General features: G+C 39.1%; 1 protein-coding gene across 1 annotated transcript in view; it reads left to right on the forward strand.

The window, feature by feature from the left end:
- The window catches only part of SQLE (squalene epoxidase), a 408,293-nt gene that overhangs the window by 313,679 nt on the left and 67,758 nt on the right, over window positions 1-26,856 (forward strand). Inside the window, exon 9 of the mRNA XM_044074219.1 lies at window positions 22,178-22,320. Coding sequence (XP_043930154.1) covers window positions 22,178-22,320 — 143 coding nt within the window. The remainder of the gene's footprint in view (window positions 1-22,177; window positions 22,321-26,856) is intronic.

Below are 26,856 nucleotides of genomic sequence, written 5' to 3' on the forward strand. Positions count from 1 at the left end.
TGCTGCATCCAGTCTCCAGTCCACCCACCACTGTATTCCTCTAAAAATGCTAAGTTGGCTCGAGCCCCCCATTATCGTACCTTCCTTCACCTTACTATCACATACAAGCTCATCACCAAACCTCAGGACTGTCCTAATGTACAGTCACTGTTCTCCCATTATAACCCTAATAAACCCCTTAGATCTGAAAATCAACTTCTTCTCCAAATTCTTAAACCTAATCTACCTGCTGGCCAGCATCTGTACTCATGGGTCATAGCTAAAATATGGAATTCCCTTCCTATAAACATTCACACAACTCAATGCACTTTCTCATTCAAATCAGCTCTGCGGGCATATCTCCATTCTAAATGGATCTGTAACTGCTTTATGCCTCCTCCTGCCATAACCTAGACCTAGTTGACCTCTGACCACAAAAATGAAGGATTAGACTTGCTGGATATTTCTAACTGTGTTGACTTAACTCTTCTGAAATATAAGAATTCAGTTGTCTGAGACACTCCATTTATAATTCTTATGACTTTTTCTCCTGCTTTATATTGTTTTCTATTATTAGATTGTACTTTTTTGCATGTATGACTTGTTTTGTACTAGATATTCCTTTGTAATTCCTGAGGAGCTTTTCTCTTCTTGCCTTATACTATAGTCTGCTTTGGTTTTATATATATAGATTTACTACTGTATTAGATACTTTATTTGTATTTTCTTTGTGGAGCTTTTTTCCCCAGGCCTCCACTGAAAATGGGCTCTTCTTGGCCCATTGGACTCACCCGGTTAACAAATCCCAATAAATAAATAATAGAGTGATGGGGCAGTGGTAACAACATGTGGAATGGTAGGGTATATATATCTTCAAAGGGTTAGATTCCTGAAGTAAAGAGGCAGTGCTTCCATTGTAAAGGACTGAGTATTCCCTGGACTTCTGAAAGTCAGATAAAATAAAGGACACCAGGCTGCTGGCAGGAATATAGAGAAAAGTTAGCAGAGGCACCAGAAGCTGTTGCAGACTGGTGTGGATGATGGAGGTCAAGAGAGATCACTTAAATATCTAAAAAGGGCATTTTAAAAAAGCTACTTGCTACCGTAACTGAGGCATAAAGTAGTTAGTTTATAGTGACTAATAAGAAAGCAACCATAGTCAGAGCAAACAGCAAGACTCATTACAGGTGAACAGTTGCAGCAGTGTTCAGTTTGCAAATAAGCATTACATTGTACTGGGAAGATGTCTGGGTGATTTACATGGGACTGCTGTTTCATCTTATACACTTAATGCAGCTCTACAAGCTACCTTACTATTCTCCACATCCATTTCTTCACAGTACAGTTGTACTATAGTACCATCACAGCTGCCAAGTCATAAGACTCAGACAGTTGCACTGCACTGTGCTGTTTACAGTGATTTAAATACCCTTTCAGTCAAGTTTTAGAAGAGAGACCACAGGCCTAAGCTAAGCAGCATTCTTGTGGTATTCTACTCATTTTGACCACCTAATGCAATTTACAGATAGTACTAATTGACAGTCTGCTACAGAATATGTCAGTATATCCCCCAAAGAAAAGCAGAAGTCAGGACTAAGCACAGATCTACCAAAACTCTAACCAAAACTAGTTATGGCATCCAGTCACAAAGTTACCCCCTGAAAACAATACATGCCAAGTAGCATACTACATTACAGTGTAAATGTTATGAACTGACTAATCCTTGTGAATAACTCAACTCAAGGCTCAAACGTTTACTAAGCATTGTAAACCAGCACTGCAGTCCTTTATCCCACAGGCAGTAATCAACAGTTACTAAGATAAGCTAAACAAAATGTAAACCTTGGCATACTCATTCAGGTATAAAGTTGTCAAATACAACTAAATCAGATTTAAAATAGCAAAGATTTTTCTAGCAGAGGGATAGTCTGTCAAGGCACACTACTAATAGTCTACAGACAGGAGTACAAAAGGTGCACACAAATACACTGGCCAGTTCATCAAAAGCAGTCTGGTTTCAGCAGCAAGTAGAGACACTGTTGCTCTTGGGATGGGCTTGCAACATCCACACCCAAGCCGTGACTATACATTGATCATGTGCCAAGATCCATACCCAAGCCAGGACTGTACACTGATCACTTACCAACATCCACATCCAAGCCAAGACTCTACATTGATCACTTAACAACATCCACACTCAAGTCAGGCCTATACACTGATCACTTACCAACATCAACACCCAAGCCAAGACTCTACATTGATCACTTAACAACATCACACTCAAGCCAGGGCTATACACTGATCACTTACTAACATCAACACCCAAGCCATGACTATGCCTTGATCACGTGCCAACATCCATACCCAAGCCAGGGCTATACACTGATCACTTACCAACATCAGCACCTAAGCCAGGCCTATACACTGAGCACTTACTAACATCAACACCTAAGCCAGAGCTATACACTGATCACTTACTAACATCAACACGTAAGCCAGGACTACACTATGAGCACTAGCCACAACAACACGTAAGCCAAGACTACACACTGAGCACTTAACATCACCACTCAAGCTAGAACTGTACACTGATCCCTTATCAACATCAACACCTAAGCCAAGACTACATGCTGATCACTTACTAACATCAACACCTAAGCCAGGCCTATACACTGAGCGCTTACCAACATCAACACCTTAGCCAGACCTATACACTGAACACTTACCAGCATCAACACCTAAGCCAGGACTATACACTGATCACTTATTAACATCAATACCTAAGCCAGTACTACACGTTGAGCATTTACCAACATCAGCACCTAAGCCAGGATTCTGCACTGATCACTTACCAACACCCACACTCAAGCCAGAACTATATGCTGATCACTTACCAACATCCACAGCCAAGCCAGGACTGTATACTGATCACTTACCAACACCCACACCCTAGCCAGGACTATATACTGATCACTTATCAACACCCACACCCACACCCAAGCCAGGACTGTATACTGATCTCTTACCAGCATCCACACCCAAACCAAGACTATACACTGATCACTTACCAAACTGAACCTTTATCCTAACATATCAGGCCTCTTCTCACCACTGTCTTTGAACCTCAGTGTTTTTCAGTGCCCCTTAACTGCCTTTCAAAGAAATTATCACATAAACACACGCACGCACAAACACACACACCCGCACACACACACACACACACACACACACACACACACACACACACACACACACACACACACATACTGCCAGATCAGTAGCCAATGTAAATGATAGTAATACACCAGTGGTAATGTATGTGCAAAGTGGTGTGCAATGTAGATGAATGCCACAGCTGGAGAAGCTAGAGAGCTAAATTATGCCCTTTCCTCAGATAATAAACAATACACTGATAAACGTGAGCCACAAAATCATAAAACTGAATAAATAAAACATTTCTTTGACAATAAAAACATTAGGCAGTGCTGATAAAAAATAAATATGCTCAGGTAAATAGAATTGTACAAAGAACAGAGATATAATTGCACAAATGGCATACTTAAAAAATATAGGTAATGAAATCTTTCCTGAGAATGTGCATGTCATCATGTAATCACTGCAAAATGATGATGTCCTTCCATATCACTGTTGCAGTATTCCTTACACTAGGGTTCCCATGCCAAGGGTAGCCCAGCATCTGCCCAGTATACCAAAGCCTTAGGTTATTAGAGGGATGTCATACATCGCATGTATGCTCCCCACTCATGGCGTAGGGCATATAAAAGTGATGTGCAGACTTACCTTCCTCAGAATTTCTTTGTCGCCAGTCCAAACGCCATCTTCAATTGTTGGTTTGAATGCTCCTTTGCCTGCTGGTTACCAAGTCATTTGAGATAAGTGCTCCACTGGGGGTTTTATTTTTATCTTGCCTTTTACTTTTTGTTGTAAGGTTACATGTCAACCACAAAGGGACAATGCCAGTGTGGGAGACAGATTCCCCATAAGGACCATCACAAGCAGTTTTTGTTTTGCTTAGGTGCTTCTCATGACCATACGTCATGCCCTATTTGTCAGACATTTTTCCCTAACACTCTTTGTAGTCATCTCTCTTCATCTGTCTACCTGGAAAACCAATGTCATAAGATGTTGGTGCAGGGTGCAATGACAGAATTGTCCCAGCCCAAGGGTCAGCCATCTCCTAAGAAAAAGGCCAAAAAAGTTAGGTTGGATTCTACTTCTGTACCACCTCCCCAGACATCTCGAGAGAGACTAGTGAAAGCCTGGAGGAGCACCCTTTTTTCTGTTTCTGATACCTCTGCTGCAACTGCTTCAGGGGTTGGCATGGATACAGTTCTTGCACATCCTCGAAGGCTCTATAGATGTCCATTTTGGGTGTTCAGGGGGAACTGTGACTAATAATTTCCGAGGGACTGAGGGGTGTTCTGCAGATTCTTGTTAAGGAGGACATTCCCATAGTGTTGACTGAGTGTTGGCAGAGGTCCAAACCTTAGATGTTTAGAGCTGACGTCCCTTTAAAGAAGAAGCAGAAGACAAAACATACTTCCCCTGCTCCTAAGGCTCCTCAGTGTGAATAGCAGGCTTTTACACAGGGTTTTTTAATGCTCTTATGGCCTAGAGGCCCCCTCAGGGAGTCTCTTTTCTTGTCCCCTCATTGGTCCACTACTCCTCTTAATAGGTGCAGGGAGCAGGTCTCATCCAATAAAGACTTAGACTCTGATGAAGAGTCTTTGGCCTGTTCCTCCCAGATTCCCTTTCCATTGGATTCTGGTTCTGAGGATGAGGAGGATTCTATCACTCCATACGTTCCATTTGTACTTCTCCAAATGGAGTCTCCTAAGCCCTCTGCTGTTCACACATTTCCAGCAGCTTCTCAGGCACTTGATTCACAGCTCTCACTCCTAAAAACTTGATAGGTTTTATACGGTGCCTGATGATTGTAAATTTATTTGCAAGTGTCCCTCTGGTGACCCTCTGTTATTTCTGTTTCTTCTGATAAGCCTTCCAAGCTTTTGCCTTCTACTAAACTGCTTCCCTCTGACAAGGAAAGTAGGGCCATGGAAAGAGTGGGTAAAAAGATGTACACTGCTGCTACCCTGGCCATTCAGGCTGTGAATTCCCAGACCCATATGACCAGGTGTGTTTTAGCCCTTCTCTCTCAGGCCTTTCAAGTTATTTCAGACTTTCCAGATTCTGAGGCGAAGGCTTCAGCCCTCTGTTTGTTGGGGTCCTCTTCTCAAGTGCTCACCATTCCATTAAATTAAGTAATGATGCATCTGATGCCTCTCCTGGGGCTGCTGCCTTTGGTTCTGTGTTAAGATGTTATTCCTGGCTTTGTCTTCAGCATTTGCTCAATGATATTAAGGCCAAATTAATGTATTCTCCTTTTGACAATAAAAATCTCTTTAGATCTGCAGCTGCTGAGTGTTTTAGGTCTCTTCAAGAGTAGGGTAAGGCTATGAAGGAATTGAAACATATTTTTGTTTCTCGTGTTCCCAGATTTCAGAGGAATTATCCTACCAAGTCTGCCTTTGTACATTGACAGTCTTGCCCTCCTCCCAAAGATAAAAAGGGTTCTAGAAGGGCTCCTCCTGCTACATCTACTCAGACTGTTACATCTCAGTAGCCTCCTTTTCCAGACAAGCCAGATTCTGCCTGACTATCTTCTTCCCCCCCCCTTCTAAGCCAAGTTGCACTATCTCTTCATCTTTTCCTGTCCTTTCACAATTGGTCAAGGGTCACTCAGGATTCTTGGGTTCTAGCCATCAATCATCGGGGTATTACATGGTATGGAAATCCCTGCCTTCCTTTTAGGGCATTCCTCAACCTCCTGAGGAAAAACTGCCCATTTTTCCAGATGTCCTTCAGACCCTTTTGTTTCAGGCATCATCCAAGCAGTTTCTGCTTCTCAAAAGGGGAAGGGGTTTTAGTCCAGAACTTTTCTGGTTCCCTGGAAAGAGGGCACCTGGAGACCCATTCTGGATCTTTCCCAGTTCAACACCTTTTTAAAGGTTCCTTCCTTTCAAATGCTATCCCTTCAAACCTTGTTTCCTCTTCTTCCACCTCAGGCTTTCCTAGTCACTCGGGATCTCAGGTATGCCTACCTCCATATTTCTGTTCATTCCCCATTTCAGGAAATTTTTACATTTCCATGTTGCTTTCTTAAATTTTCAGTTCTCTGCTGTGCTCTTTGGCCTCTCTGCTGCCCCAAGGGTCTTAACTGAATGCCTTGCTCCTGTGATTGCTTTTCTCAGGATGAGGGGAATGCAAATATTTTCTTATCTGGATGACCTGCTCATTCAGAATTCCTCTCCAGAGACCTTGTTTCAGTACCTTCACTATGCTGTTTAACTCTTGCAGAGTCTAAGGTTTATGGTGACTTTCCAGAAATTTTTCCTGACCCCTTCTCAGGATCATGTTTTTCTTGGATACAGGCTACAGACCTATGCTATGCTGCCATCCCTACCACCTCCCAAGTCTTTAACTCTGATTGCATGTTTTCAATCCCTCCTTTCTCTGGTCTCAGTTACAGCCAGGGAGTTTCTAAAGGCTCTGGGGTACACAGCTTCCGCCATTCCTATGTTTCTTCTAGACAGGCTTCATATGAGAAAGCTACATCTGTTCCTAAAGTCAGTCTGGCTTCAACATTCTCATCCTTTGGACTTTCCAATTCCTCTTCTTCCATGCCTAAAGCTAGAGCTTCAGTGGTGGATTCATCAACTGTAGCTATACCCAGGGCTTCGTTTTCAGCTTCCAGTCCCCTTTAAGAAACTATTTTCAGATGCCATAGATGTGGGGTGGGGAGATTCTTTCAGCCCTCTAAAGGTTCAGGGCCTTTGGTCAGAAGAAGGACCACATCAACATCAGAGAGATGAGGGCTGTTCTTCTGCCTCTTCAGGCTTTCCATTTTCAATTCCTTCCAGGGCTCCTCAAAATCTTTACAGACAATACTACAGTGGTGTGGTACATCAATGAGCAAGGGGAGCATGTCTCTTGTGCAGACTAGCTCTTCACATTTGGAATTTGGCTCTCCTGTTTCAGGTGACTCTTCAGGCTGTTTATATTCCTTCAGAACAGAACATTGTGGCAGACTGTCTGAGCAGGTCCATAATACAGACTTCCAAATGGATACTTCATGTGTAACGTGCAATGTCCCTGTAACAACCTAAGGCTTTGTTATACTGGCCAGATGTCAGGCTACCCATGACAGGGGATCCTTAGTGTAAGCAGTACTGCGACACTGTACTGTTATGGTAAGATTTTACACAACTATACTTTTTAGATTTTATGCATATTTATTTTCTATCTTGCATAAATAAATAGCTTTAATTATCCCATCACTAGTAAGACATCTTATAACAAACTTTACAGATAATGCGGTTTTCTGTTGCAGGATCCACTTTACAAAAGTATTAGTCTTAATTAAGAAAGATGAAACACACAGACATATTCTCAATCACTTTTTCCTTCCCATGGCATAACAGTGCTAATGCTAAAGTACCGTAAGAAGCTGAGATAAACAGTTGTAGTGAAGTAAAATAGTAATAAGTGCCATCATACTCATGTTCTTAGAGTTACTTGTCAGAGCATGTGCCCTTCAAAAGCATTGCAGAGGGTCAACAAGAGTAGCACTTTATTTTTCAGAAGAAAGGGTAAGAGACCCAATGTAAGTAAAGAAAATAAGTCTTTGTATTAATCTCATTCATTTATTTCATAATTTATGCAGCGTCATACATATCCAATTTTATGGAGAACACCAACAAATCAAAGAGCTAGTCTATATCCTGGGGTCAGAAATGTATTTATTTTATTTTTTATTTATACTTTGACCTGTTTAAGTCCACTAGGCTAGTAAAATCTTTTCAGAGGGGGCCTGAGATGGTGTTTATACAAACTAGGAGAAATTTGGCCAGAGCAATGAGAAACTTCTATTCTTTTTAAAAAGGTCTGTTGGATCCTTTTCTAACAACCTGAGCTATTATCAACCTAGACCGACAAGACGTCAATTTAATGTCTCATACGAAGGATGGCACACTCAGGAATGCAACATTCCCTAGTGCTACACTGCAGTACAGTAATGGAAAAGGAATCCAGCCACCTTGGGTGGGAAGAGAACCTATAGCCCTCTAAGTTTTCACCATTAAAGGAATGTGTGCTGTCTGCTGAGGCATTGACACTAAAAATCATATCACTGTGTATACATTACATCAGTTGAGAGGTACAATGGGTACTTTAAAGTGTTAATGTAAAGAATATGAGTTCATGTGGTAGTGGATGGAATTATATCTCCATAACAGGCTTATAGAAAATTAGAGCAGGAGGCCAAAGGTAATAAAACATAAAAAAAGTCCATCTTTTACATCCCTGAACTGGAGTGGCATGTTACTCTTTGTGGGTCAAAGCAGTATATGCCCAATTATTTGAATAACATTTTTACTGAGTAGTCTGTTCTCAAAAGACGTACTTCTCAACTGTCCGTGATTTCACGAAATATCTTGTTGTTTGCCTGTTATTTCTATCTGTTCCTCAGACTTCATATCTTGGAGAATCACATGGTAGTGCAAAAGCGATTACTCTAACAACCTTCTAAGCATAAAAAAAGTAGTATCTTTAAAAATACAATATGACTTAATGACAGGTTGTATATTATGCTTTTGAGAGCCATTCAAGTTCTTTCTTGCCTGCATTATTTATTTATTGCATTTGGTGACTGGCATATCGCTCAGCTGTCCAGAATTTCACAAAACGTCCAGATTTTTGCCTCACATTTTTGGTCTGTTTCTCACAAAATGTGTATTTTTCTTGCAAATTGTAAAAAGATTTTATTATATCATGATATAATGATTGACATTTGAGTTCAAGGCTTGAATAATGATAGACATTTGAGTTTCAGACTTCATATGCTTCAGAAAAATGCATGCTGATACAAAACCTGCTATTTGACAACTTTCTAAATTTATACAAGCAATATTTAAAATATCCAACAAACGAACAGCTGCAGAAAGTAAACGTTCAACTTCTTCACTTGAAAAATATATGTGTCGTATGGTTGCTTCTGTTGAAGTAATAATTCGTCCACTTGGTAAAATCAACAAGCCTTTTATTTAAAAAAATATAAATGTGAAGCGAGCCCAACTGTTAAAACAAATATAGCACAAAATTCCTGTGAAGCGAACCCAACTGTTAAAACAAATATAGCACAAAATTCCTGTTAAGCGCTTTTCGTCTTCGCAACGTGAAGACTTCTTCAGACTAATTGCTTTTTCCTACAATCCTTCTAAATATATCTTCCTGTGACATCACATGATTTACTTAATTAATCACAGTACAATTGCAATCTATAGTTACTCACTGCTCTCCTTCTGTTATACTTATTTGCTATTATCCATTCTTGTTCAAATACACTGTGCATCACGTTCGCATGTTGAACATGAATGTAAGAAAAAAGTAGGCACAAGAACAGCGCGATTTCATATGTATGTAAATGCAATTATATGCATACATCCACATTTCACATCAAGGCAACTCTAGTTGTATGTTAGTTACACCATTTTGGACTCAATACAGGTCTAGTGTTACTGTCAGTGCCTTGAATCTGTTTACTGATGTTTTTATTATTTGCATGCCTTCACTCAATATAGGAACAAAACTAATTGTTAAACCAAGTTATTAAAACAAATAGAATCCAAAAACTCCTATAATGCATTCATTACATCTGGGCTTATTGCTTAAAAAATCTATGTATTTCACTAAATATATTGATGATTGTGTTTTTGTTATTATAACCTTACTCCATTTATGTACTCCATAAAGGAATATGCATCCTGGAATGTTGTAAATCTCAACATGAATCCATTAAATAACTAATGTAAAATAAAGAAAAATTGTTTGATAATGTATTTGCTATCTTAAATATCTATCCTGTTTCCGCTTGTTAATTACAGTAATTCCTGTCTAAGAAAACAGAACCTATGCTTAGTATGTTTACTAGTACATAGTACATACAGAAGTCAATTCAAGCATTAAACTTATTGTTGATGTCATAAACATTAGTTTCGTACCTAATGGGAAAGGCGGGACCAACTGTTAAGAGAGATGTAATACAAAAGTCCTGTTGTGATAGAATATAATACATTTACCCATGAATACTCCTGTAGTTTAATGTTACTAAAATAAATTTTACTATCATCTATTAAGTACTAGCTAGATGTCAATTACATCTGTTTAGATTTTTTATTCTTAATATACACAAAATAAAATAAATTTCATTTATGCCTGGGTATACACAGGCATTAGTGTTCAACTGCCATATCAGCTCAAGTCTTTCTGATAAAAGACTATCAGGGCCCCCTCGTCCGTCTGTTTTAATTTGATCAATTACACGAAATTTAAATAAATGCTCTGGTTGTTCGATTATATGCCTTGCTAGGGCATTTTCTGTTTTTTTGTGACTTATACTATATAAGTGTTTGTATACTCTTTCTTTAAGTGTTCTAATAGTTTTTCCTATGTAGAACACTTGGCATTGTTGACACTTAGCCAGATACACTATAATTTTTGACTGACAATTAAATTTGTCCCTTGTTTTATATTTTTTGTTTCTTATATAGAAAGTCTGACCAATGTCCATGTGTTTACAGTAATTACGCATTAGGCATTTGGTCATGCCTGGGTTCCTAGTAACAGTCTGTAACTCATTCTCAAAAATATTTTTTATATTTCTCCCCCTCCTAAATATAACCTGAGGCGGTTTTGCAAGCTTATTACTTGCAGATGGATCATTTTCTAAAATTTCCCAGTTCTTGTATAGAATGTTTCTTAGTTCTTGAGCATTCATACTATATGGTGTAATAAAGTTATAGCCTATAGAAATGTGCTCATTGTTGGTGCTCCCATTTTCTGTAGTTGTATTGTCCATACTATTGACTACTTGTTCATTACATAAAATAGGTTTATATATACCGTTACTTCTTTTATTATAAATTTCAGAAATCAAGTTACTCACTAGTTCATGTGGGTAACCTCTGTTAAGGAACATAACTTCCAATTTTTGGCATTCAGTCCAAAAGTCTGTTTCCAAACTAGTCATCTTTGCTGCCCTCACCAGTTGTCCTTTCACCACTGATCTTTTTTGGTGGAATGGATGACAGCTGGTGAAGTGGAGTAAACTATTGGAATATGTTTCCTTTCTAAAGACGGTGCTCACATACTTGTTATACTTACTGTCTTTTTTTAACTCAATATCCAAATATGAAATTTTGTCTATACTGTAGTTTGATGTAAACTTCAAAAAAGTAACTGTATTATTGAAGTAATAAAGTACATCTGTAGCTTTTTTCTCATCACCTTTTAATATAATAAAAATATCGTCCAAGAACCTTGTGTAAAAATATAATTGTTCTTTGACGTTAGCTATATTCCAAAATTCATCTTCCCAGTGTGCCATTACTAAGTTGGAAAAACTAGCTCCAAGTGGGGACCCCATTGCATCTCTCACTTTTTGCACGTAGTAGGTGTTGTCAAGCATAATGTAATTGTTGGACAAAACAATGTCCAACAATTCCTCTACTAAGCTGATTCCTACCAAAGGGGCCCCCACTTTTCTTAATTTGTTAGAAACCCATTCTATCCCGTCGATATGTGGGATAGATGTGTACAAGTCTTTAACATCGATTGTCATAAAATTGTATTCATCCCTAAACTCCAGTTGATTAATTTCTTTCAGAAATGACCGTGAATCATTTACATATTTTACTTTCATGTTTGATGTATTTTTTCAATATCGAGTCTGCTACCTTGGCACAGCTATAAGTGATACCGTTGCGTGCATCTACCAGTGAAAGACTTGAGCTGATATGGCAGTTGAATACTAATGCCTGTGTATACCCAGGCATAAATGAAATTTATTCTATTTTGTGTATATTAAGAATAAAAAATCTAAACAGATGTAATTGACGTCTAGCTAGTACTTAATAGTTGATAGTAAAATTTATTTTAGTAACATTAAACTACAGTAGTATTCATGGGTAAATGTATTATATTCTATCACAATAGGACTTTTGTATTATATCTGTCTTAACAGTTGGTCCCGCCTTTCCCATTAGGTACAAAACTAATGTTTATGACATCAACAATAAGTTTAACACTTGAATTGACTTCTGTATGTACTATGTACTAGTAAACATACTAAGCATAGGTTCCGTTTTCTTAGACAGGAATTACTGTAATTAACAAGCGGAAACAGGATAGATATTTAAGATGGCAAATACATTATCAAACAATTTTTCTTTATTTTACATTAGTTATTTAATGGATTCATGTTGAGATTTACAACATTCCAGGATGCATATTCCTTTATGGAGTACATAAATGGAGTAAGGTAATAATAACAACAAAAACACAATCATCAATATATTTAGTGAAATGCATAGATTTTTTTAAGCTATAAGCCCAGAAGTAATGAACACATTATAGGAGATTTTGTATTCTATTTGTTTTAATAACTTGGTTTAACAATTAGTTTCGCTCTTATATTGAGTGAAGGCATGCAAATAATAAAAACATCAGTAAACAGATTCAAGGTACTGACAGTAACATTGGACCTGTATTGAGTCCAAAATGGTGTAACTAACATACAACTAGAGTTGCCTTGATGTGAAATGTGGATGTATGCATATAATTTCATTTACATGCATATGAAATCGCGCTGTTCTTGTGCCCACTTTTTTCTTACATTCATGTTCAACATGCGAACGTGATGCACAGTATATTTGAACAAGAACGGATAATAGCAAATAAGTGTAACAGAAGGAGAGCAGTGAGTAACTATAGATTGCAATTGTACTGTGATTAATTAAGTAAATCATGTGATATCACAGGAAGTTATATTTAGAAGGATTGTAGGAGAAAGCAATTAGTCTGAAGAAGTCTTCACATTGTGAAGACGAAAAGCGCTTAACAGGAATTTTGTGCTGTATTTGTTTTAACAGTTGGGCTCGCTTCACATTTATATTTTTTTAAATAAAAGGCTTGTTGATTTTACCAAGTGGACGAATTATTACTTCAACAGAAACGACCATACGACACATATATTTTTCAAGCAAAGAAGTTGAACGTTTGCTTTCTGCAGCTGTTCGTTTGTTGGACGGTTTGGTTTTACTTTCTTGACGTGTCTTGTTAATATTTAAAATATGTCCATGATTTTTGTCCTTCATCTTTCATTATTTTTGTTTTGCAAAGAATTCTTGCTCTGTGAGGATGAGAGGTAGAGTGGTGACTGTAATAGTCCGAATGGGTTGGAAAAAGTACCCTTTAGTATTTTAACTTATTCCCTTCAATGCAGCTCTTTTGAGTTTGGACTCTAAATTCTTATGGGTGTGGTTTGAGCCTTTTAAAAAGTTATGAACAAGCAATATTTGACACTTCGAGGCCCTAGTAAGATGCAACTGCAGAAACGCTTGTAAGCATCACCAGGCTGTAAGGAGTTAATCACCCAGTTCATCCCATGTGGGTGTTTCTGATTACCTAGTTCATCCTCTGTGAATGTGAGATGATTGTGGGAGGCCATCAACCATGCAGCCATCAGGGATATCTACTTAGCCCTAACTCCACTTTAGCAGCTGGCAAGTGTGCTGGTAGATGTGAGGGACTTCAGGCCCTTCTCCTTTGCATATTTATGCTTTATACTCCTGCATATGTGCAACAAAGGCTACAACATGAATGCGGCTTGGTATACAAGTACAGATTCCTGGCCCACATACAGTACACTTCTTGTCCAAGAGATGCCAGTATTGACGAAGGCTGTCTCACCTCCATACCCTCCTGGGATGAGTGGTCTGCCATTGGCTGTTTACTCCCACCCTATTTCTCTGGTTCTGTATGATCAGAATATAAAGAAATATGCTTTGCAAGTGCATTAAGCAAAACCAAAAATGTCTTTATATTCAGATCATACATTTGAATTTTTGGTTTTACAGATAATACCAGTGGATTTGAGAAGGGGGGGGGGTTTAATAATAGGCTAGAAATGGCAGATACCAGATGGATCACTAAGTTACAGGCAGATAAGCCCCCAGGGCTTAATGCTGTTATTCCTTTAAAGCCATTACTTAAGAAGCGTAGATCACAATAGTTAATTGCTACTTTTAATTGGATAATTGCTTTTGTTTAGACTATATAAGTGTTTTTATTCTGCTTGTATTTATGGATCTGATGAAACACAACTATATGTGAAAGCACTTATCCTTTTTGTCTGCATTAAAGTCATTTATGATATCAGCCGTGGTGGACGCTTGGTTTATTATTTTCTTGTTCGTGAGTTTACTTGTTTTACTAAGCGACCTTCAGAAGCTTTGGGTATTTTTTGCTGTTTCTATTACTACCACCTTGGGTGGTTTGCCTCTTACCTCAGCAGTAGTGTCCACTGGATTGTTTCTGGTGCACAGTCCTTGTCTGTATACCTTGTTACATCTGGAGTTCCAAAGGGTTCTATTCTGGCCCAATACTGTTCTCTGTGTATTTGGTTTCACTAGGTGATTTCATTACAAATAGAGGTTTCTCCTATCACTCCTATGCAGATGATACACAGTTATACTTTTCTTTCTCCCAGCACATGCTGTCTGAAGTAGATTAATTAGTAGAGGACTTGGAATACATCCAGAACTAAATAACTGTGAACCACTTGCAACTCAACATGTCCAGGATGGTAACCATGGCCATCTGTGCCATCCTAAGGGAATGTAACCCTCCTGTACTAAACCCCATTATAATTTGCAATGGAAATAGGCTGGCCTTTGTGAAGAAAGTGAGACATTTTGGTGTAATCTTCAAGGACAAACTGACACTTAGGGGACCAAGTGTCAGCCGTTGTGAATACTTTCTATTTCCACCTTCAGTATATATGCAAGATTGGAGATAATGGAGAACACTGGGCCACACCAGTGTTTTTGCCTAGTTCTCAGAAAGTTGCAGTAGTTGTGTAGCATCTAGGACCTGCTGCATATCATCTAAGACACAGCTGTCAACAAACAGGGGCAAAGCTAAAATCACTGGGTAGAAAACCCATCGTTACTCATACCGCTCAAGTGACCTCATTATGAGGAATGTTCCTCATCCTGAGTCTTAAAAAAAACTCCACATTCCTCACTGTTCCACATTTGAAGGGCATGTTATGTGTTTAGTGTTAAGACTTTTTCAAATTAATGTCATTAATAGCCATAGCTGAGAGATCTGCTGAGTAATAATGAAATCCTTTTTACTTTTATCGTATTTATTTATTTATTTTATTTATTTTACATTTGCTGACCTGGAGAGTCCAACTGGATTGCAAGTCCATTTTCAGTGGAGGCATGGGGAGAAAAGCTCCAAGAGAACAATTTTTTTTTTTATAAAACATAGTTTTAAGCACAGACTTTTGACATACAATTTCCATAGAAGAGACTTTGACATACACATTAACTAACAGATAGGATACATTTGTTCTCTACAATATAATATTACATTTTAGAAGATATTCCTAAGTTTAGGATTCCTGTGATAGATTTACTATCAGAGTAAAAGCAGAGAGATGTAGAATAAGGCTCTGAGAGAGCAGATGATGCTTGCTATAGTTGAGAAGGATAACAAATTGATTTACTATATGTCTCCTCCTGGTTTTAGTTAAGAAGGATAACACATTGATTTACAATATGTCTTCTCCTGGTTTTAGTTAAGAAGGATAACAAATTGATTTACTATATGTCTTCTCCTGGTTTTAGTTAAGAAGGATAACAAATTGATTTACAATATGTCTTTTCCTAGTTTCAGTTGCTTATGGAAAGCACAACATTGTTGGGGTAGTTTTCCCTAACTCCTGGAGAGATGGGATGAGAGTAGATTAACAGTCCTATGTGGGTACAGTACTATGATTGTTTGGCTTAGCAGAGTTACTTAAGTTAGGTGAAGTGTTCTAATGAGACATTAGCCAGTGGGGATACAGGAGCACAGTTGATTATTCAAAAAGTGAGTTTTAACGTTTCTTGAACTGTGATGGGGATTTATTGTCAGTTTGTCAGTTATGTGGGCAGGAAGGGAGTTCCAGGTTTTTGCTATACAGTGGCTGCAGACAGACTTACCAGCTTCATTGTTATATTTGCTTACTTTGAGGAGGTTTTGTGTGCTAGACCTCAAGGGCCTGGTGGTTGTATAGGGTTGCAAAAGATTTTGTAGGGCTGGGGTATTATCAGAGTTATGTATTATTTTGTGGGCTAGTGATAGTTGATTGAGTTGAAGTAGTAGTGGTAGTTCTAGCCAATTGAGTTTTTTTAGGCATTCACAGTGACGTGTTCTGATGGGAGAGATTGTAGTGAATTTGGCTGTCTTATTATAACAACTATCAAGTTTGTTTAGGTCGGATTTGCAGAGATTTGTAAGCATGGGGAGGCATAAAGTAGGGTGGATAGTAGGTGAGTCCTTGCTATTGTAGTTTTGGAGTGGTCAGTGAGGAATTTTTTTATTGCGATACAGTAGGCCAAGTTTTTTATGTACTTTTTTATGGTTATAGAAATATGTAGGTCAGATCTAAGGTGATTATCTATTTCAACCCCTAAGAGTTTGGTATGATTTGTGGGGGTGATTGTAGTCTTGTTAAAGGAGGAGATGAAAGAATCAGTGGGAGGTGTGGCTCTGTGAGAGCTAAAGAGTACTAGCTTTGTTTTACTTGGGTTCAGAATGAGCCTTTGGTTTGTAATCCAAGTTTCTTCTAAGGAAAAGCATTCTTGTGTTAAGGAGTGAAGGATGTCAATTGATTTGGCTGCGCATATTATGGTGGTATCATCTGCATATTGCACTACTGAGGCTTTAGGTATACTGTTTGGGAGCTGATTAGTGAAGAGGGTAAAAAGAAGTGGCCCCAGGACGGAGCCTTGGGGTACTCTTGGGGGGAGGGGGAGAGTAGGTTTTGCCACATAACAGCTTGTTTCCTTCCCTCTAGTTAGTTTTTGAACCAGGAGATGGCAGGGGTGGTAAGGTTTAGAGCTGCTAGTGAAAGAAGGACTTTATTGTGGTTAACCATATCAAATGCTTTGGACAAGTCAAGGAAGGTGGCAGATACAAGGAGTCCGTAGTTTCTGTGAGTATTTACAATGTTGGTGAATTCTGTGCAGTGGTGGTGCTATGAAGGGGTCTAAAACCATGTTGTTTTGTTGCTATAAGATTATTTTCTAGGAGATATTTCATTAGTTGCTTGTGTATTACCCTCTCTAAAATTGTAGATAAAGGGGGTAGTATGGCTATAGGGCAGTAGTTATTGAGTTCCAGGGAGGTTCCCCTTTATGTAGAGGGATGATATGTGATATTTTCCATAGCTTGGGTACTCTACACTCGGAGATGGATCTGTTAATTAGGATGGATACAGGATATGATATGGCTTCTGCAGCCAGGTGGAGGTATTCAGCAGGTAATTTATATGTGGCTAGAGACATTGGTTTGAGCTTGCAGAGTAGTTTTTCAATGAATTTGGTTGGTTCTGGGTGGAAGCTGAACTTGGGGCAATTGTTAGTTGGGGGTGGAGGGTTTGCAGGGGTGGGGATGTTGTCATAGGGTTGGTTGTTTGCAAGGGTCTGGATAGTTTCTGTAAAGTATTTATTAAATTGGTTGTTATCTATTTTTGGTGTTGGAGTAGTTGTTTTACCTGGTTGTAGAATAGAGTTAATTGCTGCCCAAAATTTTTGTGGGTTGTTCCTGTGCTTATCCTGTAACTTTTGGTAGTAAGATGTTTTGTCTGTTTTGGTGAGTTTTTTTTCCTTTGTTATGTAGTTCAACATATATTTGTTTGTTTAATTGGGATTTACTGTTGAGGTAGTTGGTCCAGGCCTTGTTTCTTTTTTTGAGGAGGGATTTTGTGTCTGGGGTTAACCAGGGGGCATATTTAGTTTTAATTCTTGTTGTTCTGAAGGGGGCGTGATGGTTAAGGGTGTTTAAGAGGGTAGTATTGAAATATAGTACAGCTTCATCAAGAGGTATGTTTTTTAGGGGGTCCAGTTGCACATTTTTAGGTAATTTATAAAGCTGGAGCGGTTAAAGTGTTTTTTGTTTCTAATTAGGCACCTAGATATTTGGGTCAGTTGTGGTGATTCTGATCTGAGTAAGAATGTGGCTTGGTGGTCACTCAGGGTGTCCCTGCTAGGGATATCAGTGATGGGTGGGATATGGTATCCAATCTAGAGTAGATTGGTATTTGGTTCTCTTGTCTGTTCTTGGGGGGGGAGTGGTGAGTTGGGTTAGGTCATGTAGGCTAATATGGGAGAGTGGGTTATGACTGGAACAGTTTTGGCAGTCAGTATTAAGGTCTCCTAATAATATGCTTTCCTGGGGGAGGGAGTTAGATATCCATTCTAGAAGTTTTTCTGTAATGGGGGTATTGTTGCCTGGAGAGATGTAGCATCCTATGATGTTGATGTGTTTACTATCATTAAGTTTTAGTTTTGTTAGAGTGAGTTCAACTTTATTGAGGTCTGGGGTTGTTATGTCTACTTTCTCAAGGATGAGGTGAGATTTATACACTATAGCAACCCCCCATTTTTACCTATTCTATTACTACAAATTATATTGTAACCTGGTGGAGTGATTTCAATGTTGTGGTTGCCTGGTTTAAGCCAAGTCTCTGTTAATATGACTATCTCAGGTTGATAAAAGGAGAGTAGTGCATGAAGGTCTTGGACTTTGTTTAGTATACTTCTGACATTTAAATTTAAAATGAGGAGCGTGGATTTGTCTCAGTGGAGTAGGGTGTCATTCAGGTTGAAGGTTGGGGCTCCTAGATTTTGTGGGCCTGGGTTTGGGTGTATATCACTGCAGCTAATGAGTTGGGTCCTGAGGTAAAAATAGAGTTTGAGTAGTTTGTTTTGGGTCTTAAAGTTCTTTATAGTTGTTTGGGACTGGTAGTGTGATGGCTGTAATCTGTGTGCATAGTGATGAATAAAGAAGGTTTGGTAGTAATGTGGGACTAGTTGAGTAAAAGGGTGTGTTGTAATAATGTTAGTGGAAGTAGGTTTTCTTTGTATGTAGATAGAATTAAGTTGTTTTTGGTGGTTGGTGATAGAATTTAGCAGTGGGAGGGTGGGTACACATAGGAGCAATAGTAAGAGGTGTATGTATGTGGGTTTGGGTAGTTTGGGCATGGTTTGTTTGGGTTTGGTCATGAGAGAGAGAGAGAGACCTGTTTGAGATGGGGTGGGTGTGGTGGATGACGAGAGGTGTTGTTTGTGATTGTAAGGCAGTTAGATGGAAGACTGTGCTTTACAGGATATGGAATAGTGGAAGAGAAGGAAATGGATACAGGGGTGGGGCAGATTCAGTGATTGGTGGTTAGGATGAGGGGAGTGGCTAAGTGTCATTGAAATGTAGCACTAGTGGGGGTGGGTAGGAATAGGGGGCAGGGAGGGGAGCGGAGTGAGCCCGAGCACAGTGGGGCTAACACTAACTCCAGTTATATCCCTGGGCTTACTTGTTTCTTTTCTTTGTACACCAAATGTATCTTTTCACTTGTTTCTGTTTACACCAAATGTATCTTTTTGACTGTATTGTACTAGTTTAATTTCACTCCATATGTATCTTTTTGGTTGTATTTTACTGGTTTAGTTTTACACCAAATTTATGGGATATTTTTAAGCTATAGATTGTCCTCTTGCAGAGATTAATTAAGATCTGCAGGGTATATTTTATGTGCTATGTGCAGGGGAGCCGGATGGACTTACTATGTGCAGGGTAGATTTGTAAGCTAAAGAGGTAAGATCCTTGGGGAAAATTTAGCTAGGTTACACAATATGGAGGGAGCCTAGAGGTGCCTTTAGACCCAGGGCAGTGTGAAACAGTACATAGGTAGAGTGTTAAGGTACTAGTACATGTTACAGTATTAACCTTATTCAAATTGCAGGTTGGACTTCAAAGACTTGTAGCAGGTAAAGTTTTTCAGGATAACGTCCTTTCAGTCAGGAGTGTCGTATACTGGGTTAGTTTGAGGGGGACTACCTAGAAAGAAAACATTTATTATGAGAAAGACCTTATCAACACTAATAACTAGCCAACAGTCAAGCAGGCATAACATTGTCATTTAAACTATGTAATATACGGCAATACAGGAGCTCCGTACAGCTATGAAGCACAGTTACATAAATGGTCAACAAACAGTTAAAATGTATCACTAGCTTTATAGACTACTCTTGCAATCAGACTATGATGCAGGTAATAATTGTTAAAGTTTTCTACAATGCTGCGTCCTTGTTTGATGTTAAACATTTAATCTAGATGCCGGATAACAGCTATTAAGTACGTTTTCCTTGTAAAAGCAGTTCTTAGGAGAACGGGTAGCTAGACAAGCTTTGAGCAGCCATATGATAAGCAGCTCTGTTAACAGATTTTTATCACAACAAGTAATGAGTTGCTATTCCAAGTTTAGGAGTCTTAGTATAGTTTAAAAAGAATCAGCTAATCAGACTAAAAATGGACATATAGTATGCAGTTCTGTTATCCGTTCTCACTACCACAGCATAATTCTTACCAAATAGCCTTTACTGTGTTTGCATTAGAAACACGTGCACTATGCACTTAAGTAAAGCAGCAGTGGGTAAAACAATAGCATGCAGTACTCGATAAATAAAGAGTTCCAGCCACAAAATGCAAGGAGAAAATTAACAATATTTATGACAAGGATAACATGCACTTAAATAAAGCAGTAGTAGTAGTATGTGAGACAACAGCATGCAGTGCACAGAAAAACAAACAGTTCCAGCCACTATCTCTATAACATAAGATGATAGTCAATTTGGTAAATGTTTACACTGTCAAATATAGCAGTAAAAAAGGCTAAAAATAAAGGCTTACATTTTCAAAAAAGCAATTAAGATTAAGAGTATTTAATGGCAGTAACAGTATCAGGTGATAACGGAAAACACCGGATTTTTTGTAACGTCACTCGGTATTCAGGATTTGAACTTCTGCGCGGTCCAGTGTGTTCTCCATTATCATCTATAAGACCTAGAACCTAAAAAAACACTAACACTATAAAAATAGTTTATACTAAAGAGTTTCCCATTTACATTCATTTATTAACACATGTGGTTCCAGAGATATGTATATTTGTTTGAAATGTGAGGACATTATTTGATTTTATCAAAAAAATCTTGGACTCCACCCATTGGAGAGTTAAGAAATAAGAGGGCTGATGGTCAGCAAATAAAGGAAGAAAACTGTTATACTTTGCATTGAGAGTACCAATATCCCTCTTATTTTACCTTAAGACATGGAAACATGGAGCACAGGAACTCTGAAGAGACTGTGAAGTTCATACTTTAGTCAGAATTTAAGGCCTTACCTTTTCAGCTTTGTACTTGATGCTCAGAAATGTTAATTTGTTTTGGGGGGTTATTGCTGCCACAATATCAAGCTTTGAAGCCTTTTCTAATTTTGAAACATATATATATATATATATATATATATATATATATATATATATATATATATATATATTGCTTTTTCCTATTTCTGTCTTTACAACACTACATCCTTGTTTGAGATGCACAAGCATATGCTCTTTCCACATTCACATGAATACGCATAACGTAAAATGAAGCTGAAATAAACTATCTGCAAACTAGCAGTAACTGACTTATCTTCTGAAAATATATTATTGCTAACTGTGGAGATCTGTAGAATGCATTCCCAAGACTAATGCCATAAATCAGACCTAATAAGAAATGAGTTTAAGGCTTATCCCACTGAAAAGCACCAGCAATGCAAATATGTAAACTCTTAAGTACCAAGCTAGATTTTATATGCATGTTAACATGTATTGCCTTCTCTTATATATCTATGCCACTGATAAGATCTTACTTGTTTAAGTGCAGATCATTAAATGACAGCTAGTAGTGTAACTGGGCATTGTGCATTAGTGTTGAAAATAAACTACCTAAAACTTATGGAATCTACCATAGTTGTCTTGTGGAGTTGGATAAATTAATTTAGATTTTCCCACATGTGACTGAAACTGTACAATCGATGGTTCTGTTTTCCTTTTTAATACTTAATACATCATGCCCAAAATGTTACTGGAATATTGGTACATTTAATGATGAAGAGCATTCATTTTTTTATCATAAGATGTAATTTATAAATCTGTAAATCCAGGTTTTCTGCTTACATTTAGGTGTTCTTCTTTTGGGAGATGCATACAATATGAGGCATCCTTTAACAGGAGGAGGGATGAGTGTAGTTCTGAATGATGTGAAAATATGGCGAAGGCTGCTACAGAACATTCCAGATGTGTACGATGATCAAGCAATACTTCAGGTGTGAAAACTGATTCTTTGTAGACTTGTAGTTTTATATTCTAAAATAAATGCACTATTGTAGTGTAATACATCTATTTCTGAGGTGCAAAGAGCATAATTGTATAATATATGTGACCTTCTTTGGATCAACTGTACAGGAAAGCATGCAGAATATGATCACTTTTGTGATTTTAGTATTTTCTTCTGATTTTTTTTTAAGTTTTACTGCTTTGCCGCCTATCTTTTTGGCATTTTCCGGCTTGCTAAAGTTTATATCTATAAAAGTAACAGTACTTGGAACACATCTAGAGCCTGTTTACTGCATTTCCTGTGTTGCACTTAATTTAAAATCGTTTTTTTTTTTCTAAAAATTGCATTTTACCTGATTTTGTCCTAGCACTCAAGTGTGGGGTCATTTATTGCACTGTTGTGATTATTTTGCTGCTTGTGTATCTCTGCTACCTTTAAACTACAACAAAAAGAAAAGAAAAAAAATCTTGCTTTTTTCCTCTTTCTGAAAGTTAAGAAAGTTCAGTTTCAGATTTGCTGTTCTGAACTGTTTGGAAGTTTCTAGAAGGCCAGTGCTTGCTTGGCTAAAGGGAAGTCTCTGTGTTCACCAGTGGGAGCGGTTAACACTGAACAGCCTGCCTGTCCCTGGAGGAGTGGTTACTACCTAGAAGCTGTAGTTTTATTGGCCATTTTGGGTCAGTTCTAAACTCCTTGATCTATCTCTCGTAAAACCCGGCTGCCTCGTGGTTTTGGCATCTTTTCAGTCTTGCTAGTTGTTGCTGAAGCACCTACCAAGGAGAGAAAACGCTGAGAGAAGAAAAGGAGCCACTTTTGTGATTTTAAGTATTTTCTTCTGATTTTTTACTGCTTTGCCGCCTATTTTTTGGCATTTTCCGGCTTGCTAAAGTTTATATCTGTAACAGTAACAGTACTTGGAACACATCTAGAGCCTGTTTACTGCATTTCCTGTGTTGCACTTAATTTAAAATCATTTTTTTTCTCTAAAAACTGCATTTTACCTGATTTTGGCCTAGCACTCAAGTGTGGGGTCATTTATTGCACTGTTGTGATTATTTTGCTGCTTGTGTATCTCTGCTACCTTTAAACTACAACAAAAAGAAAAAAAACAAAAAAAATCTTGCTTTTTTTTCCCCCACTTTCTGAAAGTTAAGAAAGTTCAGTTACAGATTTGCTGTTCTGAACTGTTTGGAAGTTTCTAGAAGGTCAGTGCTTGCTTGGGCTAAAGGGAAGTCTCTGTGTTCACCAGTGGGAGTGGTTAACACTGAACAGCCTGCCTGTCCCTGGAGGAGTGGTTACTACCTAGAAGCTGTAGTTTTATTGGCCATTTTGGGTCAATTCTAAACTCCTTGATCTCTCTCTCGTAAAACCTACAACTGTCTATTTTTTGCGGTTTTGCGCACTGAGCAGCGGCAGGCAGCACCGCCTACACAGGTTTAAACTATTCCAGGCTCCACAAAGTCTGCTCTTCACTTTTTCCATTAGAACTGTTCAAACTCTCAAAGTAATCACTCTATTCTCTTTCTAAAGCCCTGCACTTGCTCAGCTCCAACTAACTAAAGCACTACACCCTCCTTGACTTCTCATAAGTATTAGGCTCCCGATTGGTCCTTCCTGATCAAGTGAAAAATCAGTTCCCTTCCCTAATCTGATCAGTAAAAAAACAGTTCCCTATACTAATCTGGTATGTCCAAGGGTCTGTTTCAAGGTTACTCTCCAGTCCAGCTGGTGAATCTGGGAATTCTGAGGCAATGTTACAATTGCCTTATGTACACAGACAACCCTCTCGTCCTTCCAACAAACTCTAATACATGTGAGAGATGCAGTTACACAGCCAAGCTGGAGGCAGAGCTCTCTCAACCCAAGACTGGCACAGTCAGTCAGGAGGAAATGATAACCACCCACACCACAAATCCAGTCTCACACAGACCTATTGCATCTGCATACCCAACACATAAACACACAAAAACATACTCGGAGGCTCTAAATAAAAATCTGCCTAAAGAGCAAAGACCTCCTAAGCAGATATCCAAGCAACAGCCACCCCTCAACAATACCCACGAATCACATATCTCACAAAATCAGTGTGCCTAACAGTCACAGCCCTTAAGGCCAAACAACACACCAAATACACTTGTTATAGGGGACTCTATTGTCCGGCACATTGACGTCCCGCTCACCAGACTGAACAAGGAGAAGGTCACTGTAAGCTGCCTGTCGGGTTCCAGGATCCGCCACATAATGCAAGCACTCAGGTCACTCCAGAGCAAGTACAAGTATGACTCCGTCATTGTCCATGCTGGTGTGAATGACCTGAGACATACCTCCCCGGACTACATGAAAAAAGACATAGAGGAGCTCTCTGACCATGTAGCCCCAGGCTGGTATGACCCTGACCTTGAGTAGCATCTTGCCCTCACCAAGAATGATGCCACAGTATAAAGACAAAATGATCAGTTTCAACAATTGGCTAAAGTATTGGTGTCATTCAAAGGGGATCCAGTGTCTGTCAGTCTGGGATGACATGCTCGACAAGCCACGTTGCTTTGCTAGGGACGGCTTGCACCTGTCACCCTTAGGCTTTCGTATACTGGCCAAGGCTCTTGCCACCCCCATAGTGCCTTTTTTTAGGCAAGGCTCAAAGGACAAACCCACCTCCATAGACAACCCAAGGATAAAAAAACTAAAGGAAATGCTACTCAATGCCAGAAGTCTAAACCTCAAGATGCACGCACTCGAGGCTCTCCTCAGTATGGAGAAAATCAATGTCTGTGCAGTAACAGAAACCTGGTTCAAGGCTCCTGAGAGTACCCCAGCACTGCCAGGTTATAACTCATACCATGCGTTTCGGCCCCAAAACTCGGACCGAAGCACAAAAGGAGGGGGAGTATCTGTATTCATCAAAGATACCTACACCACCAGGTTAGTGGCACTGCACAAAGCATCGGAAACCATCCATGTACAATTAACAGCGGGCAAAACTGCCTTTCAGTTTGTAGCCTGCTACAGAACACCCTTCCTATTACAGGAACTCCACTTGGCATTCCTGAGAACACTGGAGAATATGAAGGTCTCTCCAAACACTATGTTATTGGGTGACTTCAACTACCCAAGTATTGACTGGGAAAACTACTCAAGCCCAAACACCCTCGCCCAACGGTTCCTTGAATTTATAAACTCTAACGCAATGGAACAACTGGTCACCACTCCCACAAGAGGGAACAACATATTGGACCTGTTCATCACCAACATGGGGACTCTGTGTTCCACAACAGAGGTAAACCCCTCATTGGTAAGATCAGACCATAAACAAATTTCCCCTGGACATCCATATCCCATCCCCACCCCCAGCCAAGGAAATTACTGTAAAGAATTTCTCAAAAGCCAACTTTGCACTTATCAAGACTGAGGTGGAATTCTTCAAAGCCCCTGGGCCAGAGGATAATACAGGCCAATCTGCAGAACCCTTTACAAATGCATTCTATGAGCACCTGCAGGAATGCATGGATCGTGCTATCCCAAATAAAACCAAGACTCACTCCTCCAAAAACAGGAGACCAGTCTGGTGGACCCCGGCCATAAATAAGCTATACAACAGAAGGAGGAAGCAACTACATGACAGAGCAAAATCCCAAAAAGGGAAGGCATCTGTGATCAGTATTAGCAAGAAACTTCGATCCCTCATAAAATCATCAAAGGCCAGCTTCGAAAGAAAAATTGCCATAGACACTAAAGATAATCACAAGGCCTTCTTTAGTTATGTCAGGAACATGGGCGGAAACTCCCAGATATGCTCTGAATTGTTGCATAACGGTACAAAATATACCGAACCTACAGACATAGCCAACATCCTGGCAGACAGATTCAGCGCAAACCTCTCCCCCCCTTCCCCCCAAAGGAGCAAATGCCTATCCCAACTGAATGTAACCTCCCTGACATCACAGATGCACAGGTGAAAGCTGCCCTCTCCAAAGCAAAAAACACAGCATCTATGGGACTGGACAGTGTCCCAGGCTGTGTTTTACACGAGCTCCAAGAAGAACTGAACCCTCACATTAAGTCACTGTTCAAACTTAGCCTTACTACAGGATATGTACCCAAAGAATGGCGTACAGCTACAGTGGTCCCACTCCACAAAGGTGGTGCCATAACAGACCCTGGAAACTATCGCCCCATAAGCCTGACTAGTCTGGTCTGTAAAGCTATGGAGCGTATTATCATGGAACTCATAAACAAAGACATTGGGAGCCTCCAGACACTGGACCCTACCCAATTCAGCTTTGTTAAGGGCAGATCTTGCCTCTTAAACCTAGTTGATTTCTTTGAAACAGTTACCAAAGCCATAAATGAGGGCAAGGTAGTCCACACAGCCTACCTGGGCCTCGCAAAAGCCTTCGACACAATACCCCACTCAGGCATCATAAATAAGCTTACCAGCTTAAATATCAACCCCTATATCACAAGATGGGTTGCAAACTGGCTCAGAGATAGAACCCACATGGTCAGAATCGCAGGTGCCTTGTCCAAA

Source organism: Protopterus annectens, chromosome 6.part0, assembly GCF_019279795.1.
Source record: "Protopterus annectens isolate FY-2018-M chromosome 6.part0, PAN1.0, whole genome shotgun sequence".
In the NCBI taxonomy this organism is placed as follows: Eukaryota; Metazoa; Chordata; order Ceratodontiformes; family Protopteridae; genus Protopterus; species Protopterus annectens.